This window comes from Canis aureus, chromosome 18 (genome assembly GCF_053574225.1).
Source record: "Canis aureus isolate CA01 chromosome 18, VMU_Caureus_v.1.0, whole genome shotgun sequence".
NCBI classification, from domain to species: Eukaryota; Metazoa; Chordata; class Mammalia; order Carnivora; family Canidae; genus Canis; species Canis aureus.
Genome location: NC_135628.1, coordinates 40,606,036 through 40,627,097, shown reverse-complemented (window position 1 = coordinate 40,627,097; position 21,062 = coordinate 40,606,036). Strand labels below are relative to the sequence as shown.

General features: G+C 32.7%; 1 protein-coding gene across 18 annotated transcripts in view; it reads left to right on the top strand.

Annotated features, from left to right (window-relative positions):
- The window catches only part of PPP1R9A (protein phosphatase 1 regulatory subunit 9A), a 312,302-nt gene that overhangs the window by 196,409 nt on the left and 94,831 nt on the right, over positions 1-21,062 (top strand). For 9 of the 18 annotated variants that reach the window (XM_077856856.1, XM_077856855.1, XM_077856862.1 and 6 more), the window contains 3 exons: positions 14,865-15,000; positions 18,833-18,895; positions 19,900-19,965. In XM_077856856.1, the coding sequence (XP_077712982.1) occupies positions 14,865-15,000; positions 18,833-18,895; positions 19,900-19,965 (265 nt within the window). The remainder of the gene's footprint in view (positions 1-14,864; positions 15,001-18,832; positions 18,896-19,899; positions 19,966-21,062) is intronic. The other 9 variants (XM_077856871.1, XM_077856870.1, XM_077856867.1 and 6 more) reach the window with 3 other exon arrangements.

Below are 21,062 nucleotides of genomic sequence, written 5' to 3'. Positions count from 1 at the left end.
AAATCCCCAGCAGTGCAATTGCTGGGTCATAGGGCAGGTCTATTTTTAACTCTTTGAGGAACCTCCACAGTTTTCCAGAGTGGCTGCACCATTTCACATTCCCACCAACAGTGTAAGAGGGTTCCCTTTTCTCCGCATTCTCTCCAACATTTGTGGTTTCCTGCCTTGTTAATTTCCCCCATTCTCCCTGGTGTGAGGTGGTATCTCATCGTGGTTTTGATTTGTATTTCCCTGATGGCAAGTGATGTGGAGCATTTTCTCATGTGCGTGTTGGCCATGTCTATGTCTTCCTCTGTGAGATTTCTGTTCATGTCTTTTGCCCATTTCATGATTGGATTGTTTGTTTCTTTGCTATTGAGTTTAATAAGTTCTTTATAGATCTTGGAAACTCTGATTCCTTCTTAAGTCTTCATGTAGATTGTTAAAAAACTGAGTCGATTTTATAGCCATTTCTAACAAAGGCACAGGATCTTATAATCTGTAAATGGAAACCATTGTTAGTGGTTTCTCTTTTTAGTTCTTTTGGAAGTATCAATATAAATCTTTTCTCCATCTCTTGATTTTTCAGTTTTAGATCAAAATTTAATGGTTGCTTATTATAAAACTTTCACCCCTTAGGGGTTTTTTTAGTTAAAAACTTTTGCAAGAGTTTATGACATTTACTTTTTATTCTGTGGTTACAGTTGCTTAGGTAGTCTTTCTATAAGTTAATTCAAAAGATTAAAACCAACAAGTAATATTTATAATGTTATGGTTATGAAAATATTATTCAATCTAGAATTAAGTGGTATGACTGAATTGATAGAAAATGATATGTAATTTTATGTCATTTGATCTGTGTCACTTTTCAAGGCATAAAAGTTCTAATGGAATTTGACTTATTTCTAGCCTTCTTGATTTCCTCTAGGTCATACATAGCTACCAGCATGCTTGCATGTCTGAAAATGTATTCTTTGGCCCTCAGATATAAGTAGGTATAGTATTTGAGTTCAAAATACTTTTCTTTCAGTATTATGAAGATATTTTCCATTATCTTTTAGTATCTGCATTTGGTAAAGAGAGATTTTATATTAATCTGATTTGTAGTCCTTTATGGCTTTCTATTTTGGATTTTTTTCCCCTCTTAATTTGGTTTTTGAAATTTTTGTCAGACTATAACTAAATCTGTTTGTTTGTTTTGCTTGGAACTCAATCTGAACACTTCAGTTTGGGAAATTTTCTGTTATTATCTTATTACTTTCTGTATTTATTATTCAATGCCTTGATCTTATCTTCTTAAACCAGTATTAATGGGGGATTAGATGCCTTGGCCATATCCTCTAACATTGTATTTTCTCTCAGTATATCCATCTTTTTACATTTTTGTTAGTACATTCTAACAATTTCTACAATTTAGTCTTCCAGATTACCAATTTATTGGTAAACCATGGCCTTTTTTTTTTTTTTAAAGCTTTTCTGGCCTATTTTCTGTTTCCTTTTATTACTTTAAGCTTTGTCCTCTCGTGTCCAAGCTTGAGAGTTACTCAACTTCCTACTTGAGATCTTCATGTGGCTTTCAGCTTTAATTAAATTTCACATAGCACATCAAATGTAATATGTTCAAATTATTATCCTTTATTTGTACCATTCTCTGTCTTGTACCCGCCTCCAAAAAAAATAATCATATGATCTTTACTTGGATGATTCCCTCTTATCAAGTCTCAATTTGAAAATCACTCTTTAAGTGAATGAATTCTTCTTATATTATGCTATGTATGTTGTCCAAACCCCAAGTCAGGTTCTATCATGTTACCATGTTTTCTACATAGCATCCATCAAATGATCCCCTGATGATCCTCTTTTTCTGGTTTTGCTTCTCTTGTTTTGTCCTCTACCACATTGACTCTTGACTAGCCTTGATGATTGGAGTATGGAGGAAATAGTGATATATGACTTCTGAGGCTAGACTATAAAAGGCATGTGGCTTCTACTTTGGTCTTCTGGATCACCAGCTCTGGAGAAATCTAGCTGCCATGTTGAGAAGACATTCAAACAGCCTTCTGGAGGAAGAACATAAGCCTGCCAACAGCCAACAGCACCTTGCCAGCCATGTGAGGGCGGCACCTCAGAAGGAGATCTTCCAGCCTCAATAAAGCCTTCAGATGACTGCAGCCCCAGTCAACATTTGATTGAACTTAGTGAGAAGCACTGAGCCAGAACTGCCTACTCAAACATCTCTTGAATTCTTGACTTAGAGAAAACGTGGAAGATAAAATGTCTATAAATTTCGGGGTAATTAATGATACAAGTTAGAATAAAAGTGAGGACATCATTATAGACCTAATAGATATTATAAGGACTGGCCAATATTATGAAGAACTTTATGTTGGTAAATACAACTTAGAATAAATGGTTAACTTTCTTAGAAGACAATACTATGACAAAGTACCAAAGCTCACTCAAGAAAAAATAGTGTTTGTATGCATATGTGTACATGTACACATGAAGATGGATTTAGAGTTTAAGCTTTCCAGCAAAGAAAATTCCAGTTTCAGTTTGTTTCATTGGTGAATCTCACCAGGCATTAGAGGGTGAAATAACACGACTTCTATATAACCTTTTCCAGAACATGGAAGAGAGAACACATCTCTACATTTATAAGGCCAGAATTACCATCATATTAATGTCAGAAAAAGACATTAAAACAAAAATCATTACAAATCAATATTGCTCATGAACATAGATACAGAAGTCTTTAACAATAATTTAACAGATTGAAGTCAGGAATATATAAAAAGGATAATACATTATAGCTAAATGGCATTTATTTTTGGAATCCATGTTTGATTTAATGTTTTAAATTCAACTTAATGGAATTTTCCATACTGACAGAAGAATGGAGAAAAAAAATCTTCCATCATATGCTCATCCCAGTAGATGGAGACTGAAAAACTCTCAGGAAACTTGAAATATAAGGGAATTTCTTAAATGTGATAAATAGCATCTAAGTAAAACCTATAGCTAATATCGTATTTAACGATAAGAGACCAAATGCTTTCTCTTAAGTGTAAGAACAATGTAAGTGTGTCCACTTCCACCACTTCTATTCAGCGTTGTCCAGGGGTTCATAGGTAGGTCAGTGAAGAAAGAATAAGAACTGGAAAACACATAGATTGAAAAGAAGTAAAACTCTATTCACAGACAAGATGGTCATCTTTGTAGAAAGTCCTAAGGAATCTACAAAATATGCTACTAAAACAAACTAAATCAAATAGGGTTACAGGGCATAAGTTGATGTACAGAAATCAGTTCTATTCTGTTTATTAGCAACAAGGAGCGATTGAAAATTCAGATTAAAAGTAACATTTATGATAGCATCGGAAAAATGAAATACTTAAGGATAACCTGACATGATATGTTGACAACTTAAGCAAAATATTTCTGAAAGAAAATAAAGACTACCTAAATGAATGAAGCAATAGACCATGTTCATGGATCAGAATACTGCAGACTAAGGGCAATCTCACTGAAAATCTCAGCAAGATTTTTTGTAGAAATTAATATTTTTTAAGAAGAACAAAGTTGAAGAACTTTAACTGCCTCAAAGCTACTCTAATCACAGCAGTCTGGCTTAGGTGTATGGCTAGAAATATAGATTAATGGAACAGAAAAGAGAGTTCCAATATCGACCTGCACAGACATGAACAATTGATTTTTGACAAATGCATCAGAATAATTCAGTGGGGGGAAATTGTAGTCTTTTCAACAAATGGTGCTGAGACCATTGAATAACCACATTATAAAAAGAAAGAGTAAGAACACTTGACCTTTGTCCCACAGTATATACAAAAATTACTTCAAGATTGATCATAGATCTAAATGCAACAATTGAAACCATAAAATTTCTAGAAAACAGGCAAAAATCTTTACGACCTTGGGTTAATCAAAGATCTTTTAAGACAAAAGCAAGAAATATAAGAGAAAGACATGATAAATTAAACTGCATCAAAATTTAAAACATTTGTTCAAAAAATCCTTGAGAAAATGGAAAAACAAGCAAAGACAATATTTGCAAAAACAATTATCTGATAGAGAGCTGTTATTTAGAAGATATGAAGAACTCTTATAATTCAATAAGAAGATGTATAATCCTATTAAAATGTGCAAATCAATTAAAGAGACACTTTACCGAGGAAGATACACAGTTAAGCACGTGAAATACTGCTCAACATCATTAATCTTGGGAAAATGCAAATTAAATCCACAATGAGGTACTACTACACACCCACTAGTATGGCTGAAATTAAAAAGACTGTAATACTGTGCATTGACAAGGATGTGGAGCAGATTTAACATTCATTCAATGCCAAGGGGAATGCAAAATAGCACAGCCATTTTGCAGAATAGTTTGGCAGGTTTTTGTAAAGTTAAGCATGTACTTGCCATATCAGCTAGCAATTCTATTCATAGCTATGTATCCAAGAGCAATAAAAACATATATCTACCCAAAGATTCATACTTACGTATACTTCATATGAGCTTTGTTCATAATAGCTTAGAAGCAACTCAGATGCCCTTTAACTGATAAAGGATACACAAATTGTATAGTATCCTATGTAATGAAATATTTCTCAGCAATACAAAGTTACAAATTACCAGTATATTCAACACAGTATTTAACTGCTGGAACTTTTTTTTTTTTTCCAGAACTATTATATTGACTAAAAGAAGGCAGACGGAAAAGTCTTTATAACTGTACTTTAAACTGCAGGCCTTTAAGAGGCATTTTTGAGGCCATGAAAATGGCTTCCACTTTGGCCCTTTTTTCCTGCTTGCCCCTGGGATGGAGCCTAGAGTGGGTGCTGCTTTTCAAACTCCTGCACTTGCTGTTTAGTCAGGAAAGCCTTACAGAGTCCTGTACTGGGGGTAGGAGAGGGAGCTGCCTCTTCACGAGGCCCTCCACCACCTCTGAAGGCAGGGCCTGGCCAGCACCACTCAGTTCCCGCCTGCCCTCAGTGGTCTCGGATCCTGGTGTGAATGTGCTGTGAGGGCAGCAGTGTCTCTTTAATGTTCATTGAGGGCTTAATAAATGTTTCCTAAATGAATGAAAAAATATATATTGTGGCTATTGTATTTGTGACACACTGTAGATATATTTGTGTAAACTCCTTGTGTTAGCTTAAATTTGGTGAATTTTATTGGATATAGATTTGACCTCAATAAAACTCATTTTTAAAAATGTTATGTTAATAGTCACGATTAACTTAAAAAGCACCATGCTAACTACTTACATCGATGGGGTTGGTGATTTGGAAGGAAGACAACGTTTACTTAAGAAAGGCAGAAGTAGTCAAACAATTTCCTCGGCAATATGTATATATTATGCTATACACTTTTATTTAAAAACTACTTCCTTTAATTTTTACCAGAAAAAATAGTATCTATATTAAATTTTTCTATGGAATCTTTTCTTTATTCAGACATGGATTTGCAACATAATTTTTAAGAACTCATGTTTTCTTGGGTGTACAGCTTTAAGTGAGACCTTTCTTTCTTTCTTTCTTTTTTTTTTAAGTGAGACCTTTCTGATCTTGTTTACAGCTATGTCAAAGACATAGTGTACCTATTGTAAAACATATCACCTCAAAATTTGGTGACTTGAAACAGCAAACTTTATCTCATGGTTTATGGGATCTACTTGCCAGCTCTTTCCTGAGAGTCACTCTAGAGGGATGCCTCACAACATAGAAACTGGATTTCCCAGAGGGAGTGATCCAAGAGAGTACTATCCAAGATGGAATCTGTCATCTTTTAATAACTTAATATCCAAAGTTTATGGAATATCCAAATTCCATCAGTTTTGTATTTTATTGGATATTTATGGAATATCCAAATTCCATCAGTTGTGTATTTTATTGGATAAAATAATTAACAGGTCCCTCTTTTACTCCATGAATATCAGGTGCCTGAGATCACTTGGGTGCATCTTAGAGGTGGCCTATTGTGTCCTGATCAACAGTTAGTTGGACAGATGGGTGGACAGGCGGTCTGATTAATGTCATACTATATATAACTCATTTGTTTATGTTGCATATCCCCTCTTAAGAAGAACCCTGAAAAATTTGAGACTATTTAGGAAAGATTGACCAGGATGGGAGAGATCTAAACATTTTTTCCTTGTATATATAAAAATTAAAGGTTCTGCCATCTTTTGCCTCCAGTAGACAATTTTAGGAAGACATAGTAACAATTGTGAAGCATTTGGAAGAGTGACCATGGATAAAGACTTAGGTATTCTTTTTAACTCCAGATAGTCATCCTAGTACTGGAGAACAGCAGTTATAGGAAAATGGTGTTATAGGAGAGAAATTGTATAGAAATTGTGCTTCAATATGAGGAATTTCTAATAAATTGTATATTTGCTTTTCAGAGCCATTTACATTAAACTTCAAATGCTTTCTGGCAAGTACTGCTACTTACGATCAATAACTGTGCATTCATTATGCTTTTATCCCTTGCATATGTGTTTAGTGACTTTTTTGACATTGATCCATGTGACGCTTCTGGAGATGAGGATTTTGTAGGAATTGTAGTTACACATAATAAACAGTAAATTAATCTGAAGGTCTTAAATATTTCCCTGTCCTTTTTGGAAGAGATTATAATACTCAAAATATAAATGAATGTTGAGGATTTGGGGGTTGTTCTTTTTTTTAAGATTTTATTTACTTGAAAGAGAGAGAGTGTGAGTAGGAGGAGAGGCAGAGGGAAAAGCAGACTCCCCGCAGAGCAGGGAGTCTGATGTGCAGCTCCATCCCAGGACTCAGGATCATAACCTGTGCAAAAGGCAGATGCTTAACCGACTGAGCAACCCAGGTGCCCGAATGTTGAGATTTTTAAATAAATATGCCCTTGTTTACTTTGGATTCACATCTGGATATATAAGTTCTAAATACAAAAGGTTTAAAAAAAAATTTTTTTTACTTTAACATCATTGGTTTTCCATTTGAAGATCTCCATTTCAAGTGCATTAAATTTTGTTTGCTTCACTCACATCATTTTAATAAGAGGCCTTGTTGCCATTACAGCACAAGGGAAATTGAAAGTTTCACTTATTATCAGAGTCTTGACTTTGTGATTGTGCATAATGGAGTGTCATTTGTAATGGAGGGCAATGGGGGCACCACCATGTTCATGGGAATTCTCAGTCCTTACAGATTTTATGTTTACTCCCTTGCAGTGAGGCAAGAGGAACAGCCATATGGATTTGGGGCCATGGATATTAAAACTTAAATTACTTACATGACTTATATGACTATATAACTGTATAGATATGAGAATGATCAACAACCACTGGTGATAGAAGATCAAAAACAGTGGAAATTTTTAAAAATTGTTTTAAAGGGGATTTTGGCTTAATGAGATATCTTCTAGTGCCAGTATATACAGATTAGCATTCAAAATTTTTTTCCTTTAAATATTTGTATACATAAATATTTAAACCTGAAATATTAGAGTTAGCTTTCTAATCAAGAAATGTTACTTCTTGAGAAGGTATAGCATTTTTCAAAAATATTTAAGTTTCTCCTAGTATGTGGTATGTAGTCCTTGAAGTGGCATGTGTTATGCAATATTGTTTTAATTCAACTACTTTTCTATATTGAAATACAGTGGTAGAAAAAGGTTCTTATGATTAAGACTGAGTTAAATACAAAATTCATTTCAAAGAAGTAATACTTAGAGTTAAGTTTAAAGATTTAAAATCTAGATATTTAAAGTCTAGCTTTTAGAAGCAAATAGGTTGATGGACGACAGAGGGTACTTGTTATGATGAGCACTCGGTGTTATATGTAAGTGATGAATTACTAAATTTTACTCCTGAAACTAATATCATGTTAACTAATTAGAATTTATTTTGAAAGAGGGAGAGAGTGAACGAGAGAGAGAGCACAAGCCAGAGAGAGAGGCAGAGGGAGAGGGAGAAGCAGACTATCTGCTGAGCAAGGAACCCAGTGCGGGGCTCAGTCCCAGGACCCTGGGATCATGATTTGAGCGCAAGGCAGATGCTCAACCAATTGAGCCACCTAAGCATGCCTAGCTAGAATTTAAATAAAAAATTGACACATGCAAAAAAATAAAAGCAAACATTTTCCTAGATGAATTTAAATTTTTAAATGTTAAATATAGAGTATGTTACATTAATCTCAATCCCAGTAAAGAAAGGAAAAATATGTGAGTACCCAAATACAAGAAAGAGGCAAAGCTTTATTGTGTAGGACTTTAACCTCTAGATATCTAATAGCAAAGCTTAATGAAAGCAACCAGATATGCATTCAGCACCATTTACTCAAGTACAATTAAGTCAAATATTTTAAAAAGCTATCTAGCTTGGAGTAAGGCCATAAAATGTGATCAAACACAGAAAAAATGAGACACTTTCTACAAAAATGTTTAAAAGTACCATGTTATCTTATGATCCAAGACTCTAGTCTAATGAGAGTAGGTGTTGTGTATCTGTATCTGTTTTTCTTTTTTTTTTTTTTAGGTTTATCTTTTAGGTTTTTGGTGTGACACAAATATTTGTTAAAGAATATCTGAATGAAAGAATTGATTACCTAAGAACCTATAACTATATCTACTATAGCTTTCCTTTTTTTAGATTTGCTTAAGTCTACATTAAAAATTCTTTAGTTTAAAAAAGTTTTTGAGTTTTGACATCATTTAAGTGCCATTTTTAACTAGCATGTCACTTTTTTTTAGAATAAATATCTGTAAAACAAGGCCCTCATAACTCATCATTTTTCAACATAAACTCTTGCATCATTTACACTGAACATGTAGGATCTTTATGACTTAAATTCAGAAAATTGTAAATGCAATTTTATAGTTGTTTAGTTTTTGTTTGACAGCTCACCAGAGAATTCAATAAACTAATCAAATGAATCCTGTATAATCTCGTCATCTAAACTCTAAAGGACACTGCATGGACACTGCTTGGTCTGATAATAGATGGAAGGAAAAGGGAAAACTGATTTATCTGTCTTTACCTATTTTATCTCAGCCTGAGGGAGAGAGGGGGCAGTTCTTACTGAAATAATTCTCGTCAAAACAAGATAATTGTTTGAAACACTAGAAACAAACTGTATTGAACACATAAACCCTCATTTTGTATTTTAGTTTAGCCTTTATTTTTCAATTGTAACCTTAGAAAATACCTAATTTTTTATTTAAATGTCTATCACAGTTTGGCTTCTGTAACCTCATCCTTTATAGCTAAAATAAAAAGATCAATCCATTCCTTGTTGACGCAAACTAAACAAATTTAGAAAGTAAGAAAACATTTTTTTTTCTTAAAGGGTCTTAAAGGCTGATTTAACTACATGCATGTCACTTCAGTCAGAAATGATGTCCAAGATGTAAATCATAATTGTGCATAAACATCAGTTGATTTGGTCACGTATGTTTAGAGGGACTGATTGTTGCTGACTTTATTAATTGTTATATTTTTGGAGACTTTAAAAATTCAATTTAAAGGGATCGTGTCATCCATACTTTTATATTTTGACAGTAACTGAAATTAAGGTTCTCAGAACTTTAGTGCAAGTATTTTATCTTTTTACTGTGGTTGACTTTCAAAAACCTACTCTGTTTTCAAAGCTAAGATGATTCAAGTAAGAGGTAATTGGGACAGTGTGCACAGAGTACTTACTACCTAGCTATTAATACATTATCGAGGTAAAAACAACAGTAAACATTTGTTAAATACTCTCTAGGCACCAAGTCCTTAGTTAAGCTTTTTATACATATTGTGTAATATTTATTTAAGCTATTATGTTCATTTTATTACAATATGGAAACTAAGGATTAGAAATGTTAATATATTCAAGGTCACAGAGCCAATAAGTCATGTTTATGGTTTAGTGAATTTGTTCTATCAAAGCATTTTTCCCCTTTTACAGACACTTTCAACCCCTTAATATTACTATCACAACATATCTATAGTGTGAATCTGTAATTGAAATGATAACCTTACTTTAAATCTTGCATTTTCTGCTCATTTCAACATGTGCCAGATTGTGCACATATTGTTATAAGAGTCCTTTTATAAAGACATCTTAAAAATGGACCAAACATTTAAGAACATATAGAAACCTAATGTGAATCTTACACATTTTCCAAATGGGAGATTTTTATCACTTTCATCATCATGGTAATAGTGCCTAATGTCCTTTCCCGTCTATGCCACATTTTATTCTTTTATCACTCCTTTAGACACATGAAGTAGGTACCAATTTTCACATGAGGACAATAAGGCGTGGAGAATAGTTTAGTTCCACTTGTGCTTTTCCTCTGAACCATACTTACCAGGATGACATTCTCCTAATGCACATATGAACCATAAATTACACTGGATTACAAGGCTTTAGAGATATGTGTAGCTAGGTGCTATAACGCTGCCCCAAACAGCTGCCTGAATGAAGACATGTGTACTTTAACAAAGCATTTTAAAAAGTATATTTCATGAGATGGGTTGTCTGTTTTATATACAAATAGAAATCACTTTTTTTTTTTTTTTTTTTTTTTAGAAATCACTTTTATTTCTTAAGACTGTACAGTGATTTTGAATACAAACTCATATTGGAGAAATAGTGAATAATGTTAAATTGTAGGGACAAATTCAGAAAGCCACACTGTGATTTGAGCAACTAGGCCTTCATGATTTAAAATGTTGGTTTCTTATGCGATGTGGAACAATTCTTATTTCCTCTGAAATTTCTTTTTTTTTTTTTTTTCCTCTGAAATTTCAATTACACATTGATTTGTTCCTTTTAGTTTTAGCATCACAAATAACTCTGGTTTGGAATTGGAAATCATGTTTTGAGGGCAGGAAGAAGCTTGCATGTCCTATTGGAATTCTGGTTTATTATATGATTATATACTTTATTAGTATATGATATACCATAATACTCTAATTTGTGTCTTAGAAATAATTTTCTGCTTAAAAATTTCTCACAAGTTCTATCTTAAGTCTCCTTCATTCACCTCTAGAGCCATTAGCAGTGGTTCTAACTTGTTGGCAAGTGAACAAAATCTTATCTTTTTCACCCCCTGAATTGTGTTCAGAGTAATTTTAAACGTTTGCTTTGCAGAGGAAATAAACTTCTCCATTCTTAGGGAAAACTGTTCAACTAAAAGATCTGACAATATAATTCTCAAATGAGTTTAAAGAATTTATGGCTTAAATGAATGTAATTCTAATTTATCTTTTACTTTGAGCTTGGCTGCTGTCTTCAATTAATAGCATTTTATACATTAATTGCTTCCTTCAAACTCCTCCGTCAGCTTTATAGTATGTGATACTCCCTCAAACCCCACTCCATTATGCATTTGAAGAAACATAAAAGATGAATCTAGATTTTCTTAAATCTATCATTCTAGGATATGAGCTTCTTTAATTGCTTAATGTTTATATTCCTAGACATCATTTCTGACTTTCAGACTGCTAACCAAAAATAGAATGAATTCTAGATAGTCATTATATGTCTAGATTAGTTGGACATGCTAAAGACTTTATGTATCTTCCATCATAGAAACCAAATGTCTCCAAGTGAAATAGACAAACAGGTAGGAAAAGAAGAAATAAAAATGTCTTCATAGTCAATATGATCTTACATATAGAAAAATTCTAAGGAATCTATAAAGCCTACTATGATTAATAAATGAATTTAGCAAGGTCAAAAATACAAGGCCAGTATTCAAAAATCAATTATATTTCTATATTCTAGCAACAAACCATTAAAAAAATTTAAAAATCAGTACCACTTACAATAACTTGAAAAAACATGAAATAGATATAAACTTAACAAAGTGTAGCTAAAACTTTGCACTGAACATTGTAGTGTATTACTGAAAGAAAGTAGAATCTAAATAAATGCAGAGATGCACCATGTTCGTGGATCACCTCAATATTATGATGTCAGTTTTCCACAAATGGATCTATAGATTCAAAGCAATCCCAAATCAAACATCAGTGGGATTTTAAAAGAAATTGATAAAAAAAAAAAGAAATTGATGACCTGATTATAAAATTTATATGAAAAAATAGATAACTTTGAATAGTTAAAATAGTTTTGGAAAAGATATACAGAGTGGAAAACTTCACACCACCTAGTTTCAAAAGTGATTATATGGTAATCAAGCCAGTGTGGTATGAGGATAGATATATAAATGGAAGAGATTGGAAAAGTCCAAAAATCAGCCCAGAAGTACATAGTATCAACTGATTTTCAACAAGTGTGCTGAGGTAATTCAGTGGCAGTAATGAATAGTCTTTTAAATAAATGGGGTGGAAACAACTGGCTATACATGTGGAAAATAATGAAACTCCACCCTTACCAAACATTGTGCATGAAAATTAATTTGAAAGATATTATAGACCTAATATAAATCAAAACATTAACACTTCAAGAAGAAAAATAGGAGAAATCTTAGCAATCTTAAGTGAGGCAAAGATTTCTTAGATAGGAAAGAAAAGGTATAAAGCTTTTAAAAAGTGGTAAGTTGGACTTCCTTGCAAGACACAATTAAGAAAATTGAGAGGTAAACCACAGACTGGGAAAGGATAATAAATCAGAGATACACACACACTATTTGAATATATGTATCTATGTGTATTTATTATATACAGTATACATAAAGATATGCATCCAGAACATATAAATAACTATTCTAGGACAATAATAAAAAGTCAGACAATCCAGTTTTTTAATTGGTGAAAGATTTGAAAAGGTATTTCACTGAAAAATATTTGTGAATGCTCAATAAGTGCTTGTAAAGATACTTAACATCATTGTTCATCAAAACATTGGAAATTAAAACCATTATAAGGTACCATTCAATAGAATGGTTAAAATTTTAAAAGACAGTACCAAGTATTGGTTAAAATGTAAAGCAACTGTTATTTTCCTGCATTGCTAGTAGTAATACAAAATGGTACCACCCCTCTGAAAAATAATTTGGCAGTTTCTTTAAAAGTTGAACATACATTGCCACACATTATCAATTCCATTAGTTATTTGTCTACAGGAAACTAAAATGTATGCTCCCACAAAGCCTTGCACAAAAATGTTTATAGTAACTTTGATCATAAAATCCAAAATCAAACTCAAATACCCACCAGTAGAAGAATAGATAGACCAAATGTAGCACATCCAATACAATGAAATACTATTCAGTAATAAAAATAAATGAATTACTAATACTTGCATCAGCATGGATAAGTCTCCAAAACATTATAGTGAGCCAAAAACGTCAGACACTCTATGATTACATTTATATGAAACTCTAGAGAAAACAAATATAATATGGGCCTAGGGTGAAGGTGATTTTTCTAGAAAGGGAGATTGTGTATTTTAGGTTGATGAAAATGTTCTGTATCTTTATTGAAGTGATTACAGGTTACCTTTGTGAAACTTATCAAACTGTGCAATTAAAATAGATATACTTTATTATGTGTAAATTATCCCTGAATAAGGATGAAAATTACAGAATTTGCAAATCCTACTTATACTTGATTCCCAGAGGAAAATAAATGATAAATGAACACCCAAGCATAAGTACAAAGTCCTGTTTGGAACTACATAAAAATATTGCTACAGAGACAATTAATTACTAGCACGTAAGTATAAAATTTTTGACTTTCAGTGATTTTGTACAGAGAATGGTGGTATATTTCATTTAAACTTATAATCTAATACAGCAATACATTATAATCAGAGAAAAAACATCAGTTAAGTATAGAAACAAGATTAAACGAAGAGTGACATTCAAAATAACAAAATTAAATGATACATAAAAACTAAATAATTTTTGCCACTCATATTTTTATAGAAAACCACGTATTAGTGTGAAAATATGTTAAGAAGTGAATATTAATTTGTTGAGCAAGACACATAGTATTGATGAGGATGTATCATTAAGTGACTGCAGCTTGCCATAAATGAATGACTTCCCATGTATTTACTTTATACTTTTTTAAACAGTAATTAATAATAAGATATTTCTTTTTGTCTCTTATTTTTTGAAACCACGTCTCTCCTCATACCATCTTTTTCTCCAAAAGTGAAATCAAATTCATGACCTCTCCTTATTTTAGTTTTTCTTTTTAAAAACAAAAACAAGACCTATATTTGTTTCTCTTTTCTCCAAAGTTATAGTAACTTAGCAGAAGTTAATGCCTCTATTTATTTACCCACCTAAGGCATGCTATTCCCCAGAATAGTTTTGAAGCAGTGTTTGCATTGTAAGGACAATATTAGGGAAATGATTCTCAAGTTCAATTGTACAGGAAATTAGGAGTTTGCTTCCACTTTGTAGAGCATCAAAAATGTGTGAAGTACTGTAGAATGGATTACCTCTTTTCTGTTTTCTCCCAAAGTAATACTTTTTTTTGAGAGAGAGAGCGGTGTACAAGTGGGGGGTTGAGGGCTATGTGGGTGGCAAAAGTACAGGGAGAGAGAGGCTTTAAGCAGGCTCCATGCCCTATACTCACCAGAAGCAGGGCTGATCTCAGGTCCCTGAGGTCATGACCTGAGCTGAAATCAAGAGCCCAGATACTTAACCGAATGAGCCATCCAGGTGCCCCATTTTTTTTAAATCATCCTTCACTTTTTCATTTTCTTTTCCTTGAGAGTATGTCTAAAATAACCGTTTAGCTGCTCAGCTAACCTCCCCTTCCATCCAGGCATAACATTTAGAGTATAGATGTGATACTATTTTCTTGAGGTTTGATGGACCATGATGAACTATCAAGCTTAGTTACTTTTCTTAGTACTCCTTTTTGCTGGAGAGTCCAACTATATTAGTCTCCTTTCACCTTCTTACAGATTTGTTATTGGGCGAGAAAAACCAGGACAAGTGAGTGAGGTTGCCCAGTTGATAAGCCAAACACTGGAACAAGAAAGGCGCCAGAGAGAGCTGCTGGAGCAGCACTATGCACAGTATGACGCCGACGATGACGAGGTAAGTCATGCTTGCAACAGTCCTTCCTACCTTTCTTCCCATGACGTTCCTACTTTACAAAAAACTCTTCACCGTGTAAAAGTATGATAGGTTCTTTGCAGTTTCTCAAGAAGAATGTGTCTACATTCAACCTCACAAAAGAAATATTACTTACATCTGTTATTAACTTATGAATCAAGGAATGGTATCCTCTTGACAAGTGTGAAGACTTTGGGATCAAATAAGTCATGTTTTACCACAGTATTAAATTCACAGAAACAAAAAAGAGTAAAAACACCAAAATGCAAATAATAGGTGTCTTTTTTGTTGGAACTTGGTGATTTTCTCTCTGTTTTATATTTTTTTCAATTTCTCCCTCAATTTTCTATAGTAAATGCTTTTTGAAAAAAATTAGTAAACATTCTGATTGAAAAAACACACTCATACATACACAAACACACATAGAAAAGTACTAAAAATTGCTGGGTGTTTTCAGGTTTCTTTTTTCCAGGAAGAGAAAGTTCTTTGGATCTGCTCACTGTGATTTGTGCTAACAAAATGCAGAACAAAGCTTTCCACCAGCACATATTCCATAGAGTAGATACATATTGGAATAATTTTGTATCCTGCTCTCTGTAGAAGATCAAGTAAATGAGTAGAAGCTAACCCCCAAGTGAAAATGGCTCTCCAGAATCCTTGTGTATTGTAATGTAATACAGATGCTGGTCTATTTCTAATGTAAATGCCAAATGTACGTTGATATAATGGGACAACATGCTTTATTATAAACATGTTTAAACATGTATGTGTTTCATATTGGCATGTCAAAATATCTATCAATAATTTAATCAGATATTTCATACTCCATAAACATAGTAAATGTTCAGGTAAAACATACATTATTTATACCAGCTGATATAAGGACAGTACAACTTCATATGGTCAGTCTCTACTCATCTAAATATTTTTTTTTTCCAGAGCTTTCTGGGTTTTTTTGTTTGTTTGTTTTTGGTTTCTAGCCAGGACATAGTGAAGATTAATAAACAGACATTGAAATATTTTCATGTATTTTTAGTCTGGAATGTTTTAACCCAAACATGTTAATTTTTTATGTGTTTGTAGTTTAATGTAGTTTATTCTCTATTTATTAGACAACTAAAAATAGTGCATCAACTAACTTTTGATCAGAGAATAAATACTACAGAGTCGTCAGGTGAATGAATTAGTCTCTTAGAATTCTGTTTAGTTGATTTAATTTTTTACTTGCAGAAACCATTTGAAATAACTAGTATTTTTTTTTATTATACTGAGACATAAGGTATGAAAATGTTACCTTGGATTTAGAAATCAAAAACAATTTCCTCAAGTATTTACATTTTCGTCTTAGTCTTCAGTTCTCTGTGCTAGTGTTTTGTGTTTTATCAGACACTGATTTGCTTTGGCTGCATGCCTATTTTTAGGATATTAGAATCGCTCTCTGCAGGTTTGGTTTTTACCTGCTTGCTCTGCTAGAAAGAATTTGGATGTGAGATTCAGGGGAGTTCGGGTGACATCAAGTGGTGGAAAGCGAGGAAGCCAAACTTGACAGTCTGTGGGCCTCAGTCTCTTTGGCTTTAAGAGACTGGACTAAATTTCTGAATTCTCACTAGCTTTTAATATGCTGTGAGTGTGTGAAACAGAACATCAAGTCTAGCCAGGAAAGAGGGAAAATAAGATAGTTCTTAAAGCTCTCCAAGTGAAAATTTTAGATCACCTGCTACATACTACATACTTCTTCCACTTCTTCCAGTTATTTTGAGGAATTGGTCACATTCAGTCCCAAAAGTTTTCAACTCAAGCCTCTAAAGCTTTTTGTTTGTTTGTTTGATGTAAGATTTTCTCTAATTTAGTAATTTAATTAAATGAAAAATGAGTTTCTGTTATTCAACTTTCATACCTAGGAGTATATCATATGAATTTTTTTGTTTGCCTAGTTTTTATAAGGAAAGCAGAGTTGATTGTCACCTGAGCAGATATTTTTAGGACTAGAAAGGTAAATAAATATTCAGTGCCTGGCACTTTGCAAGGTGAATTTCCCTACATGATTTCATGTAATCTTTACAGCACACAGAAGAGATTTTTTTTTTCTAGAAATGAAGCAAACGAGGCTTTTTCTAGTCATATAGCTAGTAGTTGGCAGATTTATAATGGGAAAAAGGTCTTCGTGTCTCCAAAGTTGGGACTCTTTACAACACATTGCTGTTCTTGAATGGAGTGGACTAATAGGTCTGTCTTTGTTCAGGCACACACAGAATAACTGGGTGACAAGAGATGTCGGAAAGATGATTCCTGTTTTGGGTGATGGACTTTCTTGTAATACTTAGGTTCTATGATTCTTTATTCTGTATTTCTAATAATAGGGGAATTAAATACTCAGAGAATTATTTTATTCTAGGCAAATAATTCATAAGTATCCTATGAAGATAGGGCTTAAAGGGAAAAATAATTGAGTATATGATTTTTTTTAATTAAACTTTAGGTTAAACTTTTTTAGAAATAGAAATCAGATGCTTGCTACTATGTTATTCCAAGTAACATTCACTTTACTGGAAAGGTCAAGGAGCCTTTTTCTTTTTTCTCTTTCATGCTCCTCTCTGACTTGTATTTCTCTCCCTTTCTTGTGTGTTGGCAAAACATGCTCAGCTAAAACCAACTGTTAATATTCTGTGCATAGGAGAGATGAAAGCTGTACAAATAATGAAAATTCACTCTTATATAAACACTTTACTTACTTGATATAAATTCGTTTTTTTACTATGCTACCAAATAATTGTTAAATCAGTTTGAGTGGTATGTCCTATTTTTTATTTACTCTATTTCTCTCTGTTAATGAAAAGTAAAATCTCCAAGACACATAATGGAGGATGAGAAGAACCAGTAACCATTGGTTATCCAATGGGTAAATGACCTTGAATAACTGAGTTATTTTATATGTAGTTGAACAATGTGTTGATTTATGTATCTTTATTAATCCTGAATTGTGTAATCAATCATTTGGCTTCTCAGTTTTCTTATCATTTATGGAATCATTTTGTAATTTCAAGGTTAGAATCATTTCTATTTCACAGTATCCCCTGTGACATTCCCTGGGCCAGCTAGGAAAACCTCTAATTAAATGCAGAACAACTGAGTTCATCCAACTAATTTCCAGAGCCAGCGCTTAGATCAGTATTGTCTACTGAAGGATAGATAGCTTCTGGTTTTGGTCAAATCATCCAAGGTTGATTCTAACTTGGAACTTGTCACATTGACAGAGGGGAGTTGCTTGCTTGAATTGCCTTTGGGGAAAATATTGCAACGTGAGAAATATATCCTGAAATTGTAAAAGTACAGTAGTTCTCTATCAAAACCATATTTAGGATTAAGAAGACCTTATCATGTATTGTATATACTTACATATACCTGTTTTAATGCTTTAGGAAACTGTAAGTTGTACTCCAATAGAATTTAAAATATATAGATAACCCCCAAACTTTAACCCCCAAATGTCTACATTTTGTTTTTTTCCCCTCAAATATTTAAATTAGAGGAGTTTACAATAAGCAAACAGCCAAATTAATTTTAATTTACATTCCTGTTTCTGTTTACTCTCTGTTACACATTGTGATTTAAAAAAAGTTAAAAGGGCTCTGCCCAAAGGCTAAAGATGAGGGGGAGAATCCTGTACGAAGAGAAAAATTAAATCTGAGCAATTGAAACATTTAAAATGTAGATCTGAATATATCTGTAATTAGAAATTGCGTTTCTGGATAACAGAATTATTGTTCATTTCTTTTTTTTTTTTCTTTCTTTCTTTTTTGAAACAATCTGGAAGGTAACGATGGAGGATTTCAATAAGCCCCTCACACAGTCAGCACTATCTCACGAAATTCTGGGGGTATGGTAAATTTTTCAACTAGATTTTAATTTTCAATAACAAATTTAATCTGTCATACTCCACAACTATCAATGTTTGACCTTTTAGTGGTGAGATGTTATAATTTTGGTATATGCTTTGTGTAGCATGGGTCATGTGTGTAAATTCTGAGCATATGTTTCTATCAAAGATCATTATGCAATGTGAAATACAGTGGGCTCAGACTAGAAGTGAAGTATGAAATGGTACTGTACCACTTTTTGAATTAGAAAATGCATACAATCCTTCACACTAAAATAAACTGTTTTACATGCACTTTGAAATTATAGGATTATTTTGGCTTGCTTCTTTAAATATGCTTTTAAAATATGATAATTATTACATTTTAAAGTCCTAGATTATATGGTATTTCAAAGTCTCTTCAGGCACTAGTTTCTAGCAAGGTTAATCATCACTCTAGAAACTGAGGCCCCTTCTCTTAAAACATAATTTAATCTCACTTTTGTAATTTTTTTCATTACTGGAAATTAATATAATTATAACTATATCATGAGAACATTAGTTTTTAGAATCTTTTAAAGTATTGAATACAATTTAGAGCAGCTACCTACATGGAGATGCATTCTTATTGCTTGTGTTAACATGTAATAATTAGAGTCAGAAATATAATGGAGCTGTGGTTTGCATAAGTGTTAAATGGTTTATGAGAATATAATTTTTAGGCAAAAAGCATTAAAGGGATCACATTAAATTTGACTCATGGTGTTTGCTGTTCCTGGTTGGAAACAGCTTGTGTTGTATGAACAAGAGATTGCAATTATTATGGATGGCCATTTAATAATGTAAATTGACTTTATACTGTTCATAATGTTGAGAAACTCGAGAGTGGGAGGCATTCTCTTAGTTCTCAAACGTGTGTGTTATAGCAGGCACCAGAACTTCAGTGTTTTTTCTACCGTTTATCATTAGGCTGCTCTCTTTAATGGGGAAAAGCCATCTTTAATTTTTGTTGTCAACCATTTTAGAGCACTGTGGCTGAATTGCAAGGAGTGTCTGGCAACAGCAATAACAATAACAACTATTTCCTTAAGGTTTGTTTTTTTGGTGGAAATTAATGCTTATCTGCACCTTTCTGCTTCATGTGTGAAATTAAATACTCTGTGTGTCTCATTAACTAGCTTTGCGCTCGGAAGAACTCTAGAGCTGTATGTATTGTGTGTTGAATAATAGTTGGAAAATCATCACTTGAAAATAGTATTTCATTCTGAAATATAGCACATAGTCTATAGTTGCAGGTTCTGTAAGTTGTACTCACTCTTCTAATGTTTAACCATGGATATTGTTAACCCTTAACACTTTAAATATTTTGTGATTCATTTTAAAGGGGAAGGAAAAGATACCCAACAACAAGGCTGTATGATGTATATACCATATAGCATACACATTGTTTTTAAACCCAGTACTTTTTTTTTTAGAAAAGAATCTTTTGATACAAAGTTCTTCATTTTTCAAAATAAATACAGGTATCTTTAAATTATCATACTACTTATTTACGTGACTTATGTGGTAGACATAGCAAAATGTCTAAAAACTATTACACTTCAGATAATAAAATACTTGTCACTATCTTTAGCTGCCAGTAAGAGAAGAGCTTAAAAATGGAAGTATATTTAAAATGGAAATTGGATTACGGTGATGAGAGGAGCCCGAAGAATAAGAGAAATATAAAACCTTTGAAACAACTTGTTTATAGACTCCAATTTGACTGGATTGTTAGCATTATTGAATTTAATTACATCCTTTAGTTTGTGATCCCAAAATCTACAGTACTGGTCATTGTCATTGAAACCCAGAATCATAAGATGTTTGGAAAACCTTTAGTTGAAGACTGTTTATCATGCTTGATCTAGCCTAAGCATTGTTTATGTATACACACACAAGCACACACACTATCCTCTGGTGGTAGACATCCTCCTTAGAAGTATTCTTGAAGGACCCTCCTTAGAAATATTATTTGTATATAAAAACATTATTATTTATGATATTGAGCACAGACAGGAAGATGGATAGTGTCAAGGGAAGATAGAGGTTAGAAAAGAAACCTTTGCCCTAAATAATGTCATCTTTTTTTAACTCATTTTCTGTATATTGTTTATCATAATGCAAGTGATTTCAGTGTTTTCATGTT